This window comes from Onychostoma macrolepis, chromosome 24, assembly GCF_012432095.1.
Source record: "Onychostoma macrolepis isolate SWU-2019 chromosome 24, ASM1243209v1, whole genome shotgun sequence".
Taxonomy (NCBI): Eukaryota; Metazoa; Chordata; class Actinopteri; order Cypriniformes; family Cyprinidae; genus Onychostoma; species Onychostoma macrolepis.
In genome coordinates this window covers 9,232,151-9,253,785 of record NC_081178.1, presented here as the reverse complement: position 1 = coordinate 9,253,785, position 21,635 = coordinate 9,232,151, and the positions used below count along the sequence as shown (strand labels likewise).

Sequence of the window (21,635 nt, the reverse complement as noted above, 5' to 3'; positions counted from 1 at the left end):
TGATTGTGACTTTTTGTTGTTGTTGAACTTTTTCAGTTGCTGGCAAGCAAAATAATCCACAGCACAGTTGGTTACATTTGTATTTATTATAATTAATCACAAAGTTAGCGTTTTTGATAACAGCCCTTTTTGTCCATGTGTCCAGTGTTTGGAAATGTCACAGGCTGCCATGATGTCTGTGAAAAACACGTCATTTATGTAAATGATTTGCTCTGACACTTAGTCTTCGCTGTATTGGGTGTCACATGCAAATTTTCCAACAGTTTTGGCAGGACAGATAAAAGTCAGAGAGATTTTTGATTTAGCAAGTTAAGTATTTTTGTCTTGTTTCTAGTCAAAATATCTAAAAATTCCTAAATTAAGATGCATTTAATAGATAAGCAAAATGACATAAGATCTTTACTCTTGTTTCCAGGGAGAAAAAGTAAATTAAGTGCATTTTGCTTGCATCAAGTAAAATTATCTGCCAGTGGGGGTAAGTAAAATACTTGTTTTAAGAATATTTTACTTACCCCACTGGCAGATAATTTTACTTATTTTAAGCAAAATACACTTACTTTAGTTGCAGAAGGACCTCCAGTTTGTTGTTTTTTGGTTTGTTTTTGTTCTTCCTGGAAACAAGACTAAATATCTTATGTCATTTTGCTTACCTAGTAAAATTGAAGAATTTTTAGATATTTTGACTAGAAACAAGTCAAGATAAACCTTTTTTGAAGTGTCTTAAAACAATCTTTTTGTTTAATGTAAATGAGAAGGGAATCAAATGAATAAAATAATGAAAAGTGTAAATCTAAATACTCATAATCTCTACAATCAACACTTAAAGGGATATTCGATACAAAAATGAAAATGTATGAATCGTCACACAAATCTAAGTAAATAATGAAGTTTATGATATTTATGGATCAAAGGAAAGCATGTAATGGTTGAATGCCTTTCAGTCATCACATTCTCAGTAACATCTCAGTACCTTGGAAAACCATAATTATCAAAGCGGTTGAAATGCTTCCAATTAACCTGCAGCCTTTGGCGTGGGCGTGGCCAGCCTGTCACATTCCAGGATGACATTCTTCTTGCTAAGAATTTTTTCCAGCTTCTCTCTCTCGGCTGAACTCAGAGCCCAGTGCTGCAGAGACAGACGGGTGAGGGACGAGAGCTGCGGAAGGGCCTCCAACAAGGCGGGCAGCCAGGGAGACACGGAGAGGGATGCAGAAGGACGCAGACTGACATCCAGCTCCTCCAGTTCCTTTAGAGCAGCAGCCTTCTCAAAAAGAGACGTCCAACCACCATCCCCGACACTGCCATTATAAGACAAATCCAGCTGCTTCAGATGAGACAGAGCTCCACGCTGGCAAGCAGATTCTGCAAGATTACAACAGTTTGCAAAAGTCTCATCAGATGGATGTTTAAAACAGTGTAGAACCTTAGACTTAACTTAATTAATTGAACGTTCTTTGACCAGAACTGACCTAGATGTAGCACATCTTCAGTGGTTAAATTACAGCTACTCAGTCTGAGTTCCTGTAGTTTGCAATCGGGCTGCAAAGGCTCCAGAAATTGCCTCAGATTTTCTCCCACACACTTGTTCCATGACAAGTTCAGCCTTTCAAGCTGTTTTAGCATCTGCAATGCAGTAGCTTTGAAACACACAATTTTTTTAAAATCTCATTAATAAGAACAAATCAAGTTTAATGGTTTTTGAAACTGTATTGGTTTCATACCAAGAGCATTGCATGCATGTGCGCTCAAAGCACAGTTATTTAGTGGAAGTTTGGTTATCTGAGAAAGAGGGAGGGTTTGCAGAAGATTCTGGAGTGTATCTCCAACACTTTTATTGGATGACAAATCCAGCTCTCTGAGGTCTTTGAGAGATGGAGCTACCTGGACTGAGAAGGCAAGTTAGAATAACAATACAAACAACTTAAACTTGAATTCAACAGTGACAACCTGTCTTACCTAAAGCCAACACATCCTCCTTTGTTAGACAGCACAGATGCATGTCCAAACTTCTCAAGTGTGGGAGGAGAACTAGGTTAGTGGTCAGTGTGGTGAGACCTCCACCTGCTTCCTTATTACACGACAGATCGATGTGCTGTAGCGCAGGGATGAACCTGAGTGCCTGTCCTTTTAACATTTCACAAAACAAATTCTTTCAATTATTCTCCGAAATGATAAATATAACTGAAATGGTTACTTACTGATATTTGAGTCTGAATTTGGAGCTTCCTGGCAGATAATTTAATGTGTGTGCTTGTACGTTTATAGCTAATGTTGCTAATAGTTGTTTGTCTGCCATTGAGGGTCTATTTTGAAGTACATTTTATCATTGCTTTCATACCTAGAACACTGAGGCTGTCTTTACGGAGTCCACACATGCTCAGTTTTAGGGTCTTCAGGTGTGGAGTTGATCCTAGAGAGGAGGTGAAGTTCTCCATTCCCTTGATTGACAGTTTGTTATTGGACAGATCTAATTCCTCCAAACTAGACAACATGGGAAGAGCCTCACCTGTAGAAAAACATGCTTTTTAAAGAAAATTGATGAATTACCATTCACAGCTCATTAGGCTTATTCTGACCTAAAGCTTAAATTCCCAGTTTATACACTCAAACGCAATGGTGGACTAAACTATTTTTACTTTCTTACTGTATCTTAGTACATTTTTAAGAGCTATATCAGAGTATATTCATTTTTGGGGGAAAACTGGATTACAAGAATAATATCTTTTGCTACATTTTAGAAACAAAACATGCCATTCCTAGTTATTTTAAAGGGAAAAAATCAAGACTCGACTTTTTAATGAACTAATTTAACTGATCTGGTTCACAAACCTCTTTTAGTGGTAATCAAACTACTACTAAGACCTGATTCAATGGTCCAGTCAGAGCAAGTCTCAAGTTTACAAATCACTAAATCTGTCTAGTCCGACTCAGAATAAGCCAAGAACTGTGAGTAATATGTTCCTCAGTTTGACTGCGCTGATTCCTAATAATTCATAATGATCTCTTATCTGACCTGACATTAGACCCCTCTCTCCTTAAATAGGCATTTTGAGCTGGAGGAATAATAAATGGTAGTAGAAACCTGCCAAGAATATGTCTGAGATATTTTAACCTAAAAGTAAATAAATTAAAAATAAATATTCAAATAAATAATAAAATAAAGCATTTTGTCATTGTGCACATCCCCCACAAATTCTCATTAGTCTAATGTGTAAATACAAATCTTTACTCAAGCAGAAGTTTTTACTGATGTTGTATTTCATCAATGTATGTTTAATTGAACTTTCTTTTAGTGTTCAAGTGTACCTAGTCCACCACTGCCCCAAAAATTAAACTTCATAGTCTTCAATGTCATATGAAATCCTTCAGGGGAATAGTTGGAGGTTCTATTCCAATTACCATTATATGAGTTTTATACATGACATGTCTTACTCAGAGCTGTAATGTCTGTCTCAGAGAGCTGACAGTCCACCAGGCGGAGTTCCTTCAGTGTGCTTTGAGGTTGGAGGTGTTCTGTTAAGTGTCTGAAATTTCCTGCACCGACGCCAACATTCCAGGACAAATCTAGCACCTCTATTAGAGGAATGCAGTCAAGAGCTTCACCTGGAATATCATTTTAAGAGAGGTTTGCCAATTGTTCAAAATTGTTTCTATCTTAAACGAGACCAATTTCAAGAATTCAGGTTGGAATTTATATGATTTTCTAAAGAAAAATATATGTGTATATTTAGATTGTTAGCTCATGTATGAGTTCAATTTTTGTGAGGTCTTTTAAAACAAAAAGACCTAAAATCCAAAAATGACTGTCATCATTCACTCACCCTCATGTCATTTCAAACTTGTATGAATTAATCTTTCTTTCTTCAGCAGAACACAAAAGAAGATATTTTGAAGAATGTTGGTAACCAAAGAGTTTTGGTTCCCATTGACTTCCATTATATTTTTTGACCCTACAATGGAAATCAATAGGAACTGAAACTATTTGCTCATCAACATTCTTCAAAATATCTTATTTTGTGTTTTTTGTGAAGAATGTTGGTAACATTTCCATTGACTTTCATTTGTATGAGTTCCATTGAGTTTCAGTTCCCATCGACTTCCATTGTATGATGAAAATAATATTGGAAGTCAATAGGTTACCAAAATTCTTCAAAATGTATTCTGCACAAGAAAGAATGTCATAGGCCAATGTGTTTGTAATGACATCGAGAGTAAATGATGACAGAATTTTCATTTTTGGGTGAACTGTCCTTAATAATAAATGAATACTTCCTGTACCAAGAGCAGTAAGGTCTTGATCTGTTAATCTGCAGCTACACAGCTTCAGCACTCTCAGGTTCCCTACATGCTGCAGATGGGCAGTAAGGGCCTTCAGGGAGCCTCCAACCAGATCATTCCAGGACAGGTCCATCACCTCCAGCTGAGCCAGAAATGGCAGTAACGTGGCTGAGGTAACATCAAAACAATAATTGGAGATCCTGACACATGTACGGTCTTGTTATTGTACTGTTCACATCACAACACCCACCTAGTTCCACCACATCTGTAGCTGTCAGATCACAGTGGCTCAGGCTCAGATTCTGACTGTGAGGGGTTTTCCCAAGCTTCTGAACGAACTGCTTCACCCGACCCCAGCCCACAACAGAGCCAGTCTCATCATCTGTGTCATTGATCTCTAAAGGAAAACGAGGGTTTCTTAATCTGTATTTGCATTAAGTCAAGTCTTCTAAAAACATCTAATGCCCACCTTTCCCAGGCTCATTATTTTCCTTTCCCTCACTGGCCTCCGATTCTTTCACTTCAGGTATGCCTACGTTTCTCTTGTCACTGCTCTCTGATGGGCGGAAGAGGCGGCCCACAGCCGGTTTCTTTCTCTCCGTGAAAGAGGCTTTCCTTCGGAGCTGGTTCATAATCAGATCCAGAGGAGATCTTTTCTGAACACTCTCCTTCCCTTTGGTAGACTCTGTATGTGATGAAAAAATTTATTAATAGTTGACTCCAAATTTGTTTACTATTAAATAAATTATTTAGTGTTGCATAATTGCATAAATGGTGACTTTTGAGAAAAAAATTTGTTTTAATCTTACACCAAATTAATAAAAAAAGATGCTATGTTTTGCAGACAAATTATATATATATATGATATGTTTTCACGACAATTATCATTCCTGATGTTTCACTTTTAAGGTTTTTTTTTTTTTTTTTCAGAAAAGATTAAATATATAATATATGTAAATATTATTTAATATTTTTTATATAATCTTTTACATAAACGTTAATGTATTTTTGCATTTAACAATTATGAGATGTGGTTAATTTGCTTAACTTTCAGGTAAAATTACAACAATAACAAAAAAAAGTTTTAAAATGGGCTTTTTTTTATATAAACAACAAGTATAATTTCATATTTTGGGGTTCGGACATTCCAGATAACATACCTGTTGAATCCATTGCTTCTTAAAAGAAGATCTCGGCTTATCTGCAGGTAATTTATATATGATTATTGTGTCCTTTTTCAATCTGAAAAACGAATACATTAATATTTAAAACAGCATGAAAGACAGTCGATTTATTTGTTTACTTTTCTCATATCCTGCTCATCGTTGCAACAGGACCTGTTTTAAAACCATTGCATTCAGTCCAAATTGTTGAATGACTTGAACTGTTCCTACCTTGAAATATTTCTTAAATCTTTTATATATTATGCATTCATCAGTGCGCGATGGTTTTAGGCATTTTCAGTCCGCATTTACACCGGATCCCGGAAGTTCGGCTGAACTTTGGCTTTATAAAAACACTGTAAACAAAGCGCTGTCACATGAATCCGGTCACTTTAAAAGCCTCATTCATTTAAAATCTTAGTTATTCATTTATTAAAGTTACACAAACCCATGAATTTGCTGAGTGGTCACCGGAGATGGTTAACAGGACCTCCTTAAGAAAAGTTTACTATGGTAATCATGGAAACCGTGAGTGTCTGCTGAAATATTATAGTTACTACAGTTAGTGCTTTAAAACCACGAAAATAAATATGAAATCTACTTCAAGCAGTCTAAGAAGCTTTCAGGGAATCTGTTATTTTGATTCATTTTTTTAATGGCAGTGGTAGAAAATACCATTACCATAGCTTTATTGTATTATGCAATGTAAAAAGTGATAAGTTGATTTAACTTTAAAAAATTGAGGAAACCCGTTGCCTTAAAATGTTTAAGTAAATGATAATTTAAAAAAATAAGTTAAGTGAATTGTCAACAGGTTTCCTCAATTTTTTTAAAGTTAAATCAACTTATTACTTTTTACAGTGTGTCTACCATTAAATATCATAACAATGATGCACACTGTGCATTTTTATTACCAGACAAGTAAATGCAAGTCAATTTATATAATTATATATAATCATTTTTATTATTTCCCCCAACAGCACATTAATATATCATTTCCCATGAGTTAATGTAGAAAGATGACATACAAAAGTTGGTGGGTGATACAAAGTGTCTCGATCACAAGTGGAGGTAGGACAAAAGTGTCATGTCATACAATACACATAAAAGATGGCACTGGCAAAGATAATTAACATTTTGTACTTAACAACATCATTATGAAATTATGTTTGGCTTAAAGGTTAGGAACAATACTCAATATATCTGTATTTTATATAATATTATATATTTCTTCAATCTCACATGCATCTTTAAGTAATCTGGAAACTGAAAAAAAGGAAGAAAATCATTAAAAGAAATATCATAGCAGCAGCACAGAGGTATTTATCAGTCATATGCCTGACTGACTACTCCATCCATCCACTTCTATACACAAATACACAACCTATAGCTTTTCCATGTATATATCTGTTTGTGTCTGTATGAGGTAGCAACTATTTAATTCATCTTAACTGTTAGATTTTGGATATAAAAGCAATTACAGATAAACAAGCTGATTGTCAGTTACAGCAAACAATAGCAATACATAATTGTCTTTCTCACACATAGAAGAATAACATCTTTCTCTGAGCAAAGTACATATAGGCCTGTTTGTCTAGACAGTTTATAGAATGTAAAGTAAATGTTGTGGAAATCAGTGTTTTAACATTTAGCATCACTTTTAAAATGTATTATTTTCTTTTTTTTTCTTCTGTTTGGTGTTAAAAGTCCTTGAAATGAGAGAAAAAAATTCTGGTGGTCATTAAGAGAGGCAAACATTCACTGTAAATGGCATAGAAAACATTTTCTGAACTTCATACCACAGTGTAAACATAGTATATTTATCCATATTTTATGAAAGTACACATGCATATATTTTGTACATTCATAATGAGCATAACCTACATAAAATATAAACAAAATATGGCAAAAAGAATGTTAAATATGTATAATTTGACATAAGATTATTCACATAACATTTATCCATAAACAATAAATATTTTTAGAAACAATATCAGTTGTGATATATATTTTTAAACAATTCCAATATTTAAAAAAAAAAAAAAACATTTTTCATTCGATATCAGTAGTCCTAGCACTGATAAACCAAAACGGATGGTGTTGATTGTACGCTTGCAGGGTTAGTGGTTTGCATAATGTTTCTAACTACTTAATTTGTATCAAAACACCAAAAATCCTTATTCGCATGTCCAAAAAAATCAGTTCAACTCAATAGTTACTCAACAAATTCACAGCATTAAACCCAAACCTACTCAGGATGACCCGAACTGTATAATTGGTCCGTAGAACTGCGATAAAAACAACTTTGGCATCCAATTCCAAAACGGAGACACCATTCCAAAATGACTCTTGATCACAGAAATCAGATTGCGTGTTGGTGATCGTAGACCACGCTAAGGTGTCGGGGACATGTGTGTGTCGCTACAGGCTGAAGACATGGGATTGTCCATTGAAGCAGGGTGGGCGGATTCCCTCATCTGATGTTTGAGTTCAGAGATGGTTCGCTCCAGCCTCTCTCTGGCTTCTCGCTCTCTGTGTAGCTCTTCTTGCAGCTCCTCGCGGTCTTCCTCAGCGCGGTCCAGCCTCTGACGCAGCTCTGATAACTAAGCACAGGATGCCATTGGTCAGTTAAAGTGATGCACTTAAACTCAGAGAACAAAAATCTATAGGCTTTGATATCCAAAAGGCATAATATTTTATTTTTATTTTTTAAATGTTAATATAACTATGTGCTGTTCAAAAATGTTGGGTCAGTAATTTATTTTTTTATTTTTTTAAAGATATTAATACTTTTATTCAGCAAGAATACATTAAATATATATATTTTTATTAAATAGATAATCTTCTCATTTCAAATAAATGCTATTTCTTTGAACTTTCAGTTATTTTAAATAATAATAATAATAATAATATTACACATACTTATACTTATATAAAATATATATAAATGTATATAATATACTATATAAATATAAAATATTCTTATCCACACCATTCACCATCCACATCAGTCAATAAGATTGTCTTTTTTATTTATGAAATTACTTATAATGCTACCAAAGATTTCTATCTTAAAAAAATGCTGTTCCTTTGAACTTTATATTTATTAAAGAATCGTGAAATAAAAAAATCAAGACTTCCACAAAAAGCAGCACAATTGTTTTCAATATTGATAATAATTAGAAATGTTTCTTGAGCACCAAATCAGCACATTAGAATGATTTCTGAAGGATCATGTGGCACTGAAGACTGGAGTAATGATGCTGAAAATTCAGCTTTACCATCACAGGAATAAATTACAATTTTAAAATATATTAAAATAGAAAACTGTTATTTTAAATTGTAATAATATATCACAAAATTACTGTTTTTTCAGTATTTTCGATCAAATAAATGCAGCCTTGGTGAGCATAAGAGGCTTCCTTACAATTAAAATTAAACTTTCAAATTCAATTTTATCCTAAAAGAAAGTATGACAAATTATGAACCTGATAAGGACTTGTGTGGATGTTTGTGATTGGTCGGTACCTGTTTGGCATAGATAGTTTCCTGGTGTGGCTCAGTAGCCAGCTCTTTGCATCTGCAGCCTTGCTGCCTCAGCTGGTCGAGTCGGGACTTTAACTTTCTCTGTTCCTGCTGGACTTCACCGAGCCTCTGAGCATGTTCAGTCTGAACCGCCTCCAGCTCCCCGTGTAAGTCACAGCGGTCTGTGGCTTCACCTTGACGGAGAGCCTGCAGCTCCTGTTCACAAGTACCAGAGTGAGAAAGAGTCATCAGATACTCACACGCACCTTCTGGCAAATGAAAAGGAGGTGCTAAAATCCGACATTAAGTGTGCTGTATTGTAATCTAGTTGGGGTAAAAACCTTTTCAAGCTGTTTCTGTCTGCGTAGTGTTGACTGAAGTTTGTCATGTTGCGCGCTGTACATCTGAAGAAGCTCCATCACCATGCTGTCCTTACTGTGCTCCACAGTCACACCAACCGACTGCTTATAAGCTGCCGTGTCTACTTTCTGCCATTCGTCTGGACTGGTATCATCTGACTGGCCATGTTTTTCTTGCCCTGTATCAGTTAGATCTCTCATTAAGAAACATGTACATTTATTTGTGCAGTGTGACTTATGGTGGAAGCAAACTGACCTGAATAGGTGGGCGTCTTTGGGTCAGTGACATGTGCTTCCTGATTCTTTTCATCCTGAGTATCGCCGAGCGTCTCTGTTCCTGGAGACCCCATTTCCTTTCCAGGGACATACCCAGGGTGTTGTGCCAAGCCGTTGCTTTCCAGCTTGTCAGGCATGTACTGGTACCAGCTGGGGAGGAAAACAATAAAACAAGTTACTTGCTGTTTTGTACTAAAACTAATTCCAACAGCAGTAATATTAAAAATAACAAAAACAAAATGACTAAATCCTTAACTAAAACTAAAACTAAAAATAAAATCTAATTCAAAACAAAATATACAAATAAAATCTAATTCAAAATATAAATCTGATGCTAAAATAACACTGCTTCTAAGAACATGCTTCTAAGTCCAGATCATATTTCACCTCAAAATCAACTGAATTATTTACATTGTGACATTATTTTCATTCCAATTAAGCATATTACCCCAAACTATACAATATTTATATCACAATAGCAATTATTTATTCATTAACTCATTTATTCTTTTAAATGTCAGTGTAACAGCTTTCTTTAATTCAAACCTTTGCATTGAAATTTATTTGCATTTTTTATTTAATTATTTTGATAATTATGAGGTAATGAGTCACCGCTGAGAACGATAAACCTTTTAATTTTAATTTATTTACATTTATTTTATTGAATTGTATTTTTATTTTGATAATTATGAGATCATGAGAATGATTACGAGAACAATAAAAGTAAAACATCCACTGAATTGCATAGTGTAAAATAATGTCACAATACAAAATAAATATTTATCTTTGTGCTTTGTATATTATCTTATTTTTGGGAATTAATATGGCCAGGATCAGATTTTTCTGATATATATTGAATAATGTATATTTGTGAATGAACTGAACCTTTGCCACATCAAGTCAACATGACCGGGGTCCTCCTTAAGACTGGCAAGCAAACGTGAGTCGAACACAAAAGCAGGTGAAGATACTCCCTGAAAGAGAAAGATAAAAAGAACTCGTTAGCCTGGTTTCACTAACAAAAAGGGATTGATTAACCCATTGTGTGTTAATGCAGATTGCTCTTAACGTATTCGCAGTCGCATTGAGTATTCACACTTAGTGAACATTGATTTATTCCCTTTACTTGCTAAATCAGCCTCCTAAAGCACGTATGAACTGTGTCACTTCCGCACACCTTCATGCACACACACATTTAGTTTTTATGATTCATTCTATTCCAATAGAGAAGCCAGACCTAGAAATATGTAAATAAGACTTTACATCATTGTGAAAGCTCATCCTGGATTAACTCTCTCATTCTGACATGTTTTACAGGCCCGTGTGGTGATGTTGCACTCCCTAATATAGGGCAGAAACTTGAGTCTGAATACTGGAGGAAATATGGACGTTTCCCCCATCAACAGCCGGTAATGTAAGCCGCTTTAATGTAAATAGGCCATCTGATTTATCATACAGCCTCAGCGACCAGCTTGCAAACCACATGCACGCTTAGAGCATGTGGACCTTTAAAAAAATATAAACCACACACCCACACAATGTAGAGACAAAAATTTCCTTTATGGTCATAATGTAACAGTTCACACGTAATCAAAAGTCCCTCCGCTGTGGTTACGAAGCACGGCCCTGAAACTGTTCTTCACTCGATACGTGACTCTTCTATGGAAATAGAGCCTTTCTAAGCATACGTTTGAAACTGTATACCAGTGGTAGGAATGGTTTGGTGTATGTCTCTTAGAAACAAAACAAGCAATACAGGTTTATTAAAAAACACACACTCTTTCATACATTTACTTGTAAAGTCATGTGCGAGAACTCCAGACGCCTCTGGTTGGGGGAAGGGTGTGCTGTCTGGGGGCCGTCACGTGGCACTCATGGCACGAGGACTCTAATCTACGCTGCTTTACGAAGTGACATGAGCAGGCCGGTCACTCTTAATGCACTACAATGATGTGATTCATTTGTGACCTTGTGAAACAGCTCAAATGCACCAGATTTAACTATAAGGTTCAATTATAGTCAAATATCAGTTAGTCTTCCTGCCTTGACTTTAACATTGTCGTTGACATGCACATTACAGCATGTTTATGTGCATTTGGTTCCATATATAATCATAAAATTATATATATAGATAGATAGATAGATAAAACAAACATAGACAGACAGATGGAGAGAGAGATAGATAGATAGATAGATAGATAGATAGATAGATAGATAGATAGATAGATAGATAAAACAAACATAGATAGATAGATGGATGGATGGATGGATAGAACAGATGGATAGACAAAACTAAATTTTTTTTTTTTTTTGCTAGACAGACACATTTTATTTTATTGCACTTTTTTCTAATAAGTATCAATATTATATATTAAATGTAAACAGAAAGTCTAGTTTGTATCCAGGAAAATGGGGCTGTCTGAGAACAGCGGTTGCTGGGGATGTTGTTGAGTCTCTGGCTAAGCATTATATAATGAGATGGGAATTCACTGAATGTGCTGAGATTTGATTGGCTGAGAGGGAGGCTGGGGCCAGGGGTTCGCTCTGTGATTGGTTGGTGATGGAGGTCCTGCAGGGTGAGTGCTGGGCCTGTAAAGGGGGAGCAATACTCTGCAGGCACATGTAACAGAATGTCCCAGCCATTCTCTTTCACTCCCTTTCTTGATCTTTTTCGCTCTTTCTTTCCTCAACTGTTTTTTTTCTCTCTTCCCTCCCTCCCGCCTACTCTCCTCTCTCTGTTTCTCTCCCCTGTTGCCGTGGCTCCCGCTGTTTGTGCAGACTCTGTCAGAAAGAGTTTGAGAGTCTAGTGACCTGGTCTGAACCGCATTCAGCCATTTCCTTCGGAGGGAAACATCTGGTGCGGCATGAGATGATATTCAGCTGACCCAACATTAGATTTACTGTTTACTTTCCTCTCAAAACATTTCTAAAAATTTGGGACTTGGACAAATATGGTCTTTCAAGCTTTCTCGGCTGTAAATGCTTTAGCCACAATAACTTGCTTACAGGGTGAATCTCACTAAACATGTCAAGAACATGTTATATTGCATCTTATAAATCAAAGAAAAAAACATTTTTTTCAAATTACACAAAACATGTCAGGAAAAATAAACTGTGTAATCTATTAAGCTTTTTTGCACTGTTACCTTTATCTTTATTATGAATTTAAGAAAAAGGAATTTCCTTTTTCTTAGATTTGTGATTTTGTTTTCTTGGATTTTTTATCTCACAAAAAATAAACTGTAACCTATTTATCTGTTTTTTGCACTGTTACATTTATCTTTATTATGATTACGAAATCATCTTATTTGTATGACTGTAATGCAAAATAATTCAACTATATTTTTATGAGATTTCAACTATAAATAAAAATGGTATTAAAATGCAAGTAAATCTTAATGGTGCTAAAAAATATGCATTATTTTCTTAATGAAAATACAATATAAATTTTATCTAAAAAAAAATGAAAAAATTATGTTGAGGTAATTTTGTGTGTGTGTGTGTGTGTGTGTGTGTGCGCGCGCGCGTTTTTGTGAAAAGTCAGGACATAGATTTGTATAATGACATTTGGTGAAGGTGACTTTTCAGGACATTGACCCATGTCCCCACTTTTCAAAACGCTTATAAATCACACAGAGTGAGATTTTTTGGGGGAAAGTTGTCTCCTGTAAGGGGTAGGTTTAGGTGTAGGATTGGTGTAGGGCAATAGCACATACAGTAAGTACAGTATAAAAACCATTACGCCTATGGGATGTCCCCACTTTTCACAAAAACGAACGTGTGTGTGTGTGTGTGTGTGTGTGTCTGAAATTCACCGTAAATGTTCAAGAGAGCAAGGCAAGGCAAGGCAAGATTGCAAATAAGAGTATACTTGCCACATTCGGCTGCCTCTTCTCTTGCTGGAACTTTGTCTTCATATCCTCCAGAGATTTCTTTAGCTTCTCTTCCTCCACTGTTGCTAGATGTCTTTGTGCCAGCTGCAGATAGCAGGCCCAATTGGCTGAATCGAAGCCCCAGTGACATGTGCGTTTGTCTGGCTGTCGGTGGGAGTGCATGACAAAGCGCTCCGGGCAGAAGAGCATCTGGCATTGGGAACAGCGGATACAGTGCGCATCCGGACTGGAGTAAAGCTGGGGTACAAACAGGCCTTGACACTTGCCCAGACATTGGTGTTCCACCCAAAATCCTCCAGATTCCTCGCCGTCTTTCTCTTCCTCCTCTCTATCACCATGCCCTTTGTATGAATCACGAGAGGGTTCCTCACCCGGATGCAGCAGGGTGTTGCAGAGACGCTGGGCATCGGTCAGCGTGATGAGGCCGCAGGATGGAGTCCCTGGAGGAAGGATGCCCAGCACTTTGAGAATGTGTAACTGTGTGGCATCGCAGCGGGAACAGTACAAATACAGCTGGTCACACACAGAGTTGATCTGCTGCAACGAGAATTCCCGCAGGACGGTGTTGAGCAGCTGGGGCAGACAAAGACGCAGTTCGCCTCCTACAGAGAAGCAGGAGATGGATTCGCCCTCCAGACAGCAGAGGACAAGGTCTGTCGAGCTGTCAGGGGGAACTAGTACGGGTCCCCCTGCCATACCTCCCTGAGCCAGAGGGGGCGCTATCTTATACTGCCCATGATGACCAGTGAACGCAGCCGGGCCACCGAGGGAACACTGGCTGCTCAGAGAGAACTGTGCTAGAGTGTGCTTCAAACCAGGACTCAGATCCGGATTGGCCTCCATTTTGTTCGTTGCCTTTGAGACCTGATAGCCGAGAGAGGTTTCTGGGATCTTTTTGCAGGATAAATTGAGAGCAGCCATCACACGTTTCTTTATGGGTGTGCCGTCTGCGGCTTTGTCTCGCATCAGCCTCTTTAATGGCACTTTTAGAAGTGCCTGTTCCTTGGGGAGGTCTTGGCGCTTGTTCTCAGTAGTCGCCATAATGTTGTTTATGGATATCGCTAAGCTGTCTTCGGGGACCAAAAGATACACAGAGGAAGTGTCAGGAATGCAGCGCTTTTTATATGTGGATCATAGTAGGTCTTCCAACACTTCCCAGATGGCTGAAAAATCAAAACAAGCATCCCAGATTACTAATGATTAAAAAACAACATAGTAAAACTTATCAGGCACCTTTTGTAAAATATTCTAAAATGAATTGTAATAAGATAAAGAAATATTTTGAAAAAAAAGTACAATTAAAACGATCAAATACAATACATTACTTTTATCATAAAAAATATTTTATAATATTCAAATATATAAAATTGATTTATGAATCACAGACAAACATGGCATAAACTGAAATTTCTGCATTAACAAAAATATGAACCAAGGTTATTATAGTTATATATATATATATATATATATATATAAATTTGTATTATTATAGTATTATTATTAGGTTATTATAGTATGTATATATATACTTTTTCTTTTCAAGTTAACATTTATTTTAAGTTACAACAATATAAATATATATATATATATATATATATAAAATAAATTTAATTTAATTTAAAATGTTGTTTTAGGGCAGCATTTCTCAATTTCATTTAATTTAACTTGATGTACTAAAATAGCTCAAATTAAATAAATAAAAATTATCTAACTAAATAAAATCAAAATGAATAAAAACTTCAGCAGGATTTAGTTAACTAAAATTAAAAACAAAACTAAAACCATAAACAACTACTTGAAATAAAATAATAAACATCAACTGATATAAAATTTAATTAAAAATATAATAAATAATAAACAACTATTCTAATTTTTCCTGATAACCTAAAATAACTAACATAAAAAGAAATAAACATTAATAATATATATAATGACAAAATTCAAATGAAAACATTAAATGTAAAATATGAATAGAAAGTATAATAGTATCTCAATGATACTAAAGTAGCACTGATGTGTGGACATTTCCCATGTCTGGAAAATTCGATTCATTCACAAAACAGTTTATTTTAAATAGTTATAAAGAGCCTTTCCAGGAAGGGTTAATAGTATTTGTCTCGTTGTTTAAAACGGTTATGTCTTTCGTCAGTGACAGCGCAATCTTCTCACAAATGAATCATATCTGTAATGTGTTGTGACTGCATGTAGGCTAATAGACTTTACACCCCCTCTCACAGTGGGAGGCCCCGCCCTCTCCGCAAAGCCCCGCCCCTCTGCCCGTCTTACAGCCAGAGCTCCGCCCCTCCCCCCTCTGCCTTGGTAATGACATTCACTCGTGCCAGAGACCTCTGCGGGACTACCCCCATATGTTCCCACACCTATGACACTTTCACATTTCACAACAAACTGTGAAGGCACCCCTCGAGAAGATTTCATTGCGGAAAAAAACCTCGGGTTCTGTAAATTTAATGGTGATAAAAATATTTAGGTCCTGCTTGTGTGAAATATGATCACCGCGATAATGAAAAAACATACATTGTAAATTTTCATAACAGCGCTTGAAGGAAATAAACTACAACCGTTGCCGATTACTATCCATTATCAAATAGAGTATGTATGAGGAATCTTAGAAAATTTCACATGTAAAAATTTTCACACGAAAATAATCCTTCAAGATTTTATAAGATAAAGACGGCATTTCATGTAAAGACACGGCAGGCAATCATATGAGGAAATGAATATGAGCAAGTAATATACTGAAATGTTAAATATTGGAAATACGTGCTCTCGTTATAGAGAATGTAACCCGAAAAACAACATGTGTTCAAAGCTTACCTTTAAATCTGAAGTGTGAATTCAGCGTAGTTTTGACGAGAAGGTAAGGAAATAACTGTATTTTTATACCACGGGATTCCGTCTCGGAGTTCACAGCGGAACGTGCGCGCGTCGCCCTGACACCGATAACACTGGAGCGGACTTCATGCTGATAGACTACAGCGTCAATCCACAACCCAACAACCTACGTCACCCGACGGGCTGGCACGGCTAGACGGCGTGATTTAGCGGAGGAAGTCTGTCTCGCGATCTGGGGGCGTTACCTGCATCCCTATAAGCCCCGCCTTTAAACTAATCACTGATTGGGGGAGCTCTCTGAGTGACTTTTCAACTGTCCAATCGCTGATTGCCATTCGGTCGCTTCTACCGATCACAGCCATAGCAACCGTAGCAAGAGTAAGAAGTCTGTCTGACGATCTAGGGTTTACGTGCGGTAAACATACACGAATAAAGGTGTGTCTTTGTGCAGACATTTATAAAACTGTTTTTTTCCCCCTTGATGCTTATTAGCATCTTAGCAAAATATTATGGAATGATTCAAATGTATTAAGTCATTTTAAAATGAAGAAAACACCAGTAGGGGACCATGACTAATAGTCACTAATAGAAAAAAAATGTAATAGTAATAAAAAAATAATTTAATTGCTATTAGAAATAGTCATTTGTATGTATAAATTGCATAGTAGCCTATACTTTTGCTTGAATGTGGTTTTTGCTTGCAAGAATATAGTAGAAATATTATGCTACTGAAATTTTAATGTGGAAAACACAATTCTCAGATTTTAATCTATTTTAAGACTTGGACTTTTGACTCTAAACCTTATAATTACTGAGATAGCCTTTGTGACGGCTTTCCTTTCTGATAACTAGGCCTAGTCTCCTTGTGTGATTTTTATTTGCACTGATTCTTAATAATTTACTAGATTGCCAATATATATTTTTATATCGGTCATATCCACATACTGCAGCACCATTATTAGTCATATTATTTATATATATAGTTCAGTCCTGTCATTCAGCATCAAATTACTGTGACTAACACACAGCGTAACTTGCTTATTCATCCTTTGGGCTTTGTTTATGTAAATCATGTGTTTTTCAGTGTAGTAGGGGGAATTATGTCAGTGCTTAGCATTGGCCAGCTGGTATTAAGTAACTGTAAACATTCATAGCTTTTGATTTACCTTTAACATTGTCTTTAAGAGTATTTACCACTTGGTACCAAATCTTTAAATTTTTTCTATTATATATATATATAAATATTTATGTATTTTTAATACAAGGTGGTTGTGTTAATGCATTTAGTGGCCTCACAGGTCCCTAATCATGCAATATATTGTATCTGAGCATGAAAATTTCTTTACTTTCTGTTTACATTTTTGTAATGGTACCTTCAGACATCCATTTGCATTCTCTTTCTTTGTTTCCTTTTCCATGTGGACATTAGCATAAGGCAAATGGCTCTAATTTGACTTTCATTTGCTTCAAGGTTTGCATTTCTATAGTTTAGCTGCTAACATGTTGTTCACACCCTGACCTATGCCTGGATTACTCAGTTCAGAGGAAACACCCTCATGGTTAGACTTTTGTACAACTGTGTGGTAGAAAGAAAGAATGTAAGCATCATAAAATTATATTCCTTAACTAAATCTCTTTTATTTAAACAAAAATACAATTTAAGGGTATTTAAAGGCCATTACAAAGATGTATGTAACACTGGTTGGCCACTGTGCATGTTTTCCGGGAAAGCTATTTCGTGTTTGTTTTTTTGTTCAGTCTGAAACTAATTTAATGTCCTTTTGGGGCCTTTGCCTTTTACTTTTCATTACTTCCAGACTCTCAGAGCAACCTTATAAGAGTGTTTCAATGCATGGCAATAAACAACAACAGTTTCTCTGCTATTTTCAAAGTGAATTGGAACGTTGCAAAGGTTTGAAAAGCAGTAGGTCAATTGGCAGACCTGGAGGCAAAACAAGTGATTCAACTCATCCAGAAAGAGATCCAAGAGAAACATTTTTAATATCTTTGTGAACCTTAAAGCACTACAGTCAAGGTTTATGAATTATGTGCAGTGCAAACACAAGTTATTAAATGTGACCTAAAAACAACTTGGCCAAACAGTACTGACATACTGTATCTTTAGAGTGAGTGTAGGTGAAAAACTGTATTGTGCGGCAACTGATAACAGATGAAGGGACTGTGACTCACTATATTAAAGGAACAGTTCACCCAAAAATGTACTCACCCTCAAGCTATTCGAGATGTAGATGAGTTTGTTTCTTCAGTGGAACAAATTTGGAGAAATTCAGCATCATATCACTTGCTCACCGATGAATCCTCTTTCATTGGAGGAGGTGTTATTATGGATTTTGGGCTGGCATTTTGTCCAGAAGTTAAAACAACTTAATTAATTTGTTTCTTACAAACATGCAGCTTTTCACTTCACAAGAAATTAACTGATGAATTGGAGTCGTGTGGATTATTTATGGATTATTTTGATGTTTTTATCAGCTGTTTGGACTCTCATTCTGACGACACCCATTCACTGATCCATTGATGAGCAAGTGATGTGATGCTAAATTTCTCCAAATCTGTTCTGATGAAGAAACAAACTCATGTACATGTTGAATGACCTGAGGGTGAGTACATTTTTATTTCTGGGTGAACTATTCCTTTTAATTTGCCTGGGAAGAGGGGAGCTCCATAATGCCCGATTTAATTATTTATTTTATTAATTTATTTGCCCTCACCTATCGTCTACCTTTCATTATGTTGTCACTCTCCTCTTGCCAGGCAACAGGACCCTGGTTCATATTTTTGGAGCCTTCAAAGCAGACAGCTCCCAGAATATACACAGAGGACAAAACAAAGAGAGAAAAATCCTTGTTGCTAAGAAACAGAGGAAAAACAGATCAGCAGGAGGACCGTTTGCATGAAATAATAGACCAAATTAAGCTGAATTACTACACCATGCTTTGCAATTGTAATAAGACAATGTGTTTTTGTCACTTAAAATTTTTAAAGAAAGAAAAAGTATTTTACACTGTTTTCAAAACATTTGCGTGCACCGAATATAACGAACACACTGTCATTATATTCTGATTGTTATTCTTTCATTTTAATTTACAACCTATTTGTCAGTATACCATCTAATGGGATGCATTTGCATTTAAATCACATCTAATCACACAACCCAGACTTCAGAACAAACATAAGAGTCATACATTTCACAAAAAACTTAATGAATATAGATTTAGAACATAAGGTCACATCAGGAAGTCAATGGAGATTAGCTGCACTTTTAAAATTAAAAAGCAAACTAGATAGAAATATAATGGTGATCTTTTGTCGGCAGTATTCTAACCGTTATTGTTGCACAACGAAGAAGTTTCTAAAACACATTTTTAACCTGAAATGGAAAAAGACATCCATCAGATCACTGTGCTTATTATACATGGAGAAGTTTTGGTTCACTGCTTATCATTTTGGCCTTGCCTGCTTTTGTCTTCTCTTGATTTGCATTTCTTGTTGTTGTTTTGCCCTGACCTCCTCCAGAGTTAAGCAGCCACCTGGGAAAGTAGCAGACATGGTTAAACCAGACAATATTGATGTATTCTATTTGAAGAACGCATGTAGAAACAATTGACTGTGTCAAATGTGGTGACCCAGGATAATTTAAAGTATGTATCAGTTTCTACACTTACTGCTTTTAGGCTTGTGCCAGACCTATCCAGACATTCATGTATAAAAGAACTTTAACTCCCTCTAGTGGTCTCAACACAAATAATTTTTCAAATAATTCTATCAAACAGACTTTAGGCTTCTCATATTTGTTTTCTGACATGGTTGGTTGAATGACTCACCCACAGTACTAGGAGATATGGAAATGTAACCCATGGCCCGACTCAAGCGCAGATCCTCCAGAGCTGCCAGTTCTGCTTCAGCTTCTGTTAAACAGCAAAGAATTCAATCAGTGAGCAATGACCGCTTAACCTTCTGTAGCTTCCTTTTAGACTTAACAACAGGAAATGTCACATATTTAATTATGTACAAAAATATAAAATGCATTAATGGGTAATAGAATATATACTGTACTCTTGTCACTTCCATTGACAACTGTTTTTGGTGTAATTGGCGAAACAGCATAATTGGAGTCAGGTTATTTGTTATTTAAAAATACAATTTGTACTTTTTTTGTTTTTTTTAAATCATCCTTTGAGTTAGAAATGTTCCCCTAATTGAAGAAGCACCCATTCAGTGAAAAAGAAAGAAATCAGAGTGGGATGTTGCATCACAATATACCTACTTTGCTGAATGTCTTGTCTTTTCTTTGGGTTTGGTGCAAATACTGTAAATGCCTTTTGACTGTCACACAAAAAAAGTAGGAAAGTGTCAGTGATCAAAAGTAATTATTTGAGTGAACAAAACGTGCTCTAATGGATTTTCTATGGCAGCTAGTAACTACACAGTTTACTGTTGATGCTTGGATTAAGACCTGATCCACCATATGTTTCCACTGGCACTGTCCTACCTGTGGATTTCAGAAAGCGCGTATGTTTTTGGCATTGGTTGTTCCTTCGGTGCATATTTCGCAGGTTTTGACCTCGTTGAAGTCTCGGCCGGTTTCGCCTGTATTACTTTATTGCTTCTCTCCGTTGCTTTGGGTTTGTATTCGGTGTCACGGGTGCATCTTGGGCAGCTTGATGCCCTGTTTTTGCGGTGACCGACATCTCTGGTTCTGGCTGCAGGTGTGGTTTCAGCTGTGGTTTCAGCTGTACTGGCTTTCTTGTTCACAGGCTTAGGTTTCGTTGCAACCGGTTTCGGCTTTATAAGTCTTGTGTCCGGCATATTTAAAATTGAGGCATTCGAGCTCTCACCTGCTCTCACCGATGATGTGCAAATTTCCTTATTCCATTGATGAAGCTTAACGCACCGGTTTCAACCAGTGATATATAAAACAGATCTTTTCATTCAAAAGAATCGGTGTCTCATAGAAAGTATAAAGACCGTGCGTGTAAAGTTTAGTAGACAACCGTAAACAGCGCAACCGCGTGTCTGATCCGATTACTGAGCACGCAGGGCACACTGGCCGATGATGTCCTCACCGTAAACCATAGTAACCACGCATAGTAACCGGTACTTCAACACCTAGCCTAGGCCTACTACTACTACTTATTATTATTAATTATAATAATAATAATAATAATATAAAGGTGCATTAATTTAATTTTACTTTATTTTTTACAATACATTTTTAAAATACATGTAATTTTTGCGGCGCAGTTTGTTGTGTTTGGTCTCGCTAT

At 36.1% G+C, this 21,635-nt stretch overlaps 4 protein-coding genes across 7 annotated transcripts in view; 1 reads left to right on the top strand and 3 right to left on the bottom strand.

The window, feature by feature from the left end:
- Positions 1-67: 67 nt before the first annotated feature.
- Positions 68-5,797, bottom strand: lrrc31 (leucine rich repeat containing 31). 2 transcript variants are annotated; one of them, XM_058766049.1, is made up of 11 exons: positions 5,673-5,797; positions 5,439-5,520; positions 4,748-4,963; positions 4,529-4,675; positions 4,279-4,446; positions 3,433-3,603; positions 2,339-2,506; positions 1,957-2,124; positions 1,722-1,886; positions 1,470-1,637; positions 68-1,362 (listed from the first exon to the last, which is right to left on the bottom strand). In XM_058766049.1, the coding sequence occupies exons 2-11, from the start codon at positions 5,449-5,451 to the stop codon at positions 1,013-1,015; spliced, it is 1,734 nt and encodes a 577-aa protein (XP_058622032.1). In that variant the 5' UTR covers positions 5,452-5,520; positions 5,673-5,797; the 3' UTR covers positions 68-1,012. The 2 variants fall into 2 exon arrangements, with proteins under 2 accessions (XP_058622032.1, XP_058622034.1); XM_058766051.1 differs by having other exon boundaries at positions 5,439-5,479; positions 5,673-5,783.
- A 105-nt stretch (positions 5,798-5,902) lies between these two features.
- si:ch211-230g15.5 (polyhomeotic-like protein 3) overlaps positions 5,903-21,635 on the top strand; it is a 29,339-nt gene continuing 13,606 nt past the window's right edge. For 2 of the 3 annotated variants that reach the window (XM_058766040.1, XM_058766039.1), the window contains exons 1-2: positions 5,903-5,969; positions 10,919-11,010. In XM_058766040.1, the coding sequence (XP_058622023.1) occupies positions 5,918-5,969; positions 10,919-11,010 (144 nt within the window). In that variant the 5' untranslated portion in view covers positions 5,903-5,917. Of the gene's footprint in view, positions 5,970-10,918; positions 11,011-21,635 lie in introns of those variants that run through there. The other variant, XM_058766042.1, reaches the window with a different exon arrangement.
- skilb (SKI-like proto-oncogene b) lies at positions 6,378-16,545 on the bottom strand. Its single transcript, XM_058766048.1, has 7 exons — positions 16,330-16,545; positions 13,473-14,657; positions 10,487-10,571; positions 9,582-9,751; positions 9,308-9,504; positions 8,970-9,182; positions 6,378-8,044 (listed from the first exon to the last, which is right to left on the bottom strand). The coding sequence occupies exons 2-7, from the start codon at positions 14,533-14,535 to the stop codon at positions 7,835-7,837; spliced, it is 1,938 nt and encodes a 645-aa protein (XP_058622031.1). The 5' UTR covers positions 14,536-14,657; positions 16,330-16,545; the 3' UTR covers positions 6,378-7,834.
- On the bottom strand, positions 18,961-21,470 carry zgc:194621 (uncharacterized protein LOC795037 homolog). Its single transcript, XM_058766054.1, has 5 exons — positions 20,861-21,470; positions 20,636-20,694; positions 20,193-20,276; positions 19,825-19,898; positions 18,961-19,738 (listed from the first exon to the last, which is right to left on the bottom strand). Exons 1-5 carry the CDS (start codon positions 21,175-21,177, stop codon positions 19,721-19,723), a joined length of 552 nt encoding a protein of 183 aa, XP_058622037.1. The 5' UTR covers positions 21,178-21,470; the 3' UTR covers positions 18,961-19,720.

What these genes read in the sequence shown, in the direction of transcription:
- zgc:194621 (XM_058766054.1), bottom strand. Translation starts at nt 21,177, where the DNA reads ATGCCGGACACAAGACTTATAAAGCCGAAACCGGTTGCAACGAAACCT. An exon ending in GCGCTTTCTGAAATCCACAG is followed by an intron (nt 20,695 to 20,860) that starts GTAGGACAGTGC and finishes TTTGTGTGACAG; the next exon opens with TCAAAAGGCATTTACAGTAT. An exon ending in AAGACAAGACATTCAGCAAA is followed by an intron (nt 20,277 to 20,635) that starts GTAGGTATATTG and finishes GCTGTTTAACAG; the next exon opens with AAGCTGAAGCAGAACTGGCA.
- skilb (XM_058766048.1), bottom strand. Translation starts at nt 14,535, where the DNA reads ATGGCGACTACTGAGAACAAGCGCCAAGACCTCCCCAAGGAACAGGCA. An exon ending in GAGGCAGCCGAATGTGGCAA is followed by an intron (nt 10,572 to 13,472) that starts GTATACTCTTAT and finishes TCTTTCAGGGAG; the next exon opens with TATCTTCACCTGCTTTTGTG. An exon ending in GACAGAAACAGCTTGAAAAG is followed by an intron (nt 9,183 to 9,307) that starts GTTTTTACCCCA and finishes ACTTGTGAACAG; the next exon opens with GAGCTGCAGGCTCTCCGTCA.
- lrrc31 (XM_058766049.1), bottom strand. An exon ending in AAATAATGAGCCTGGGAAAG is followed by an intron (nt 4,676 to 4,747) that starts GTGGGCATTAGA and finishes GTTTTCCTTTAG; the next exon opens with AGATCAATGACACAGATGAT. An exon ending in AGACAGCCTCAGTGTTCTAG is followed by an intron (nt 2,125 to 2,338) that starts GTATGAAAGCAA and finishes AAATGTTAAAAG; the next exon opens with GACAGGCACTCAGGTTCATC.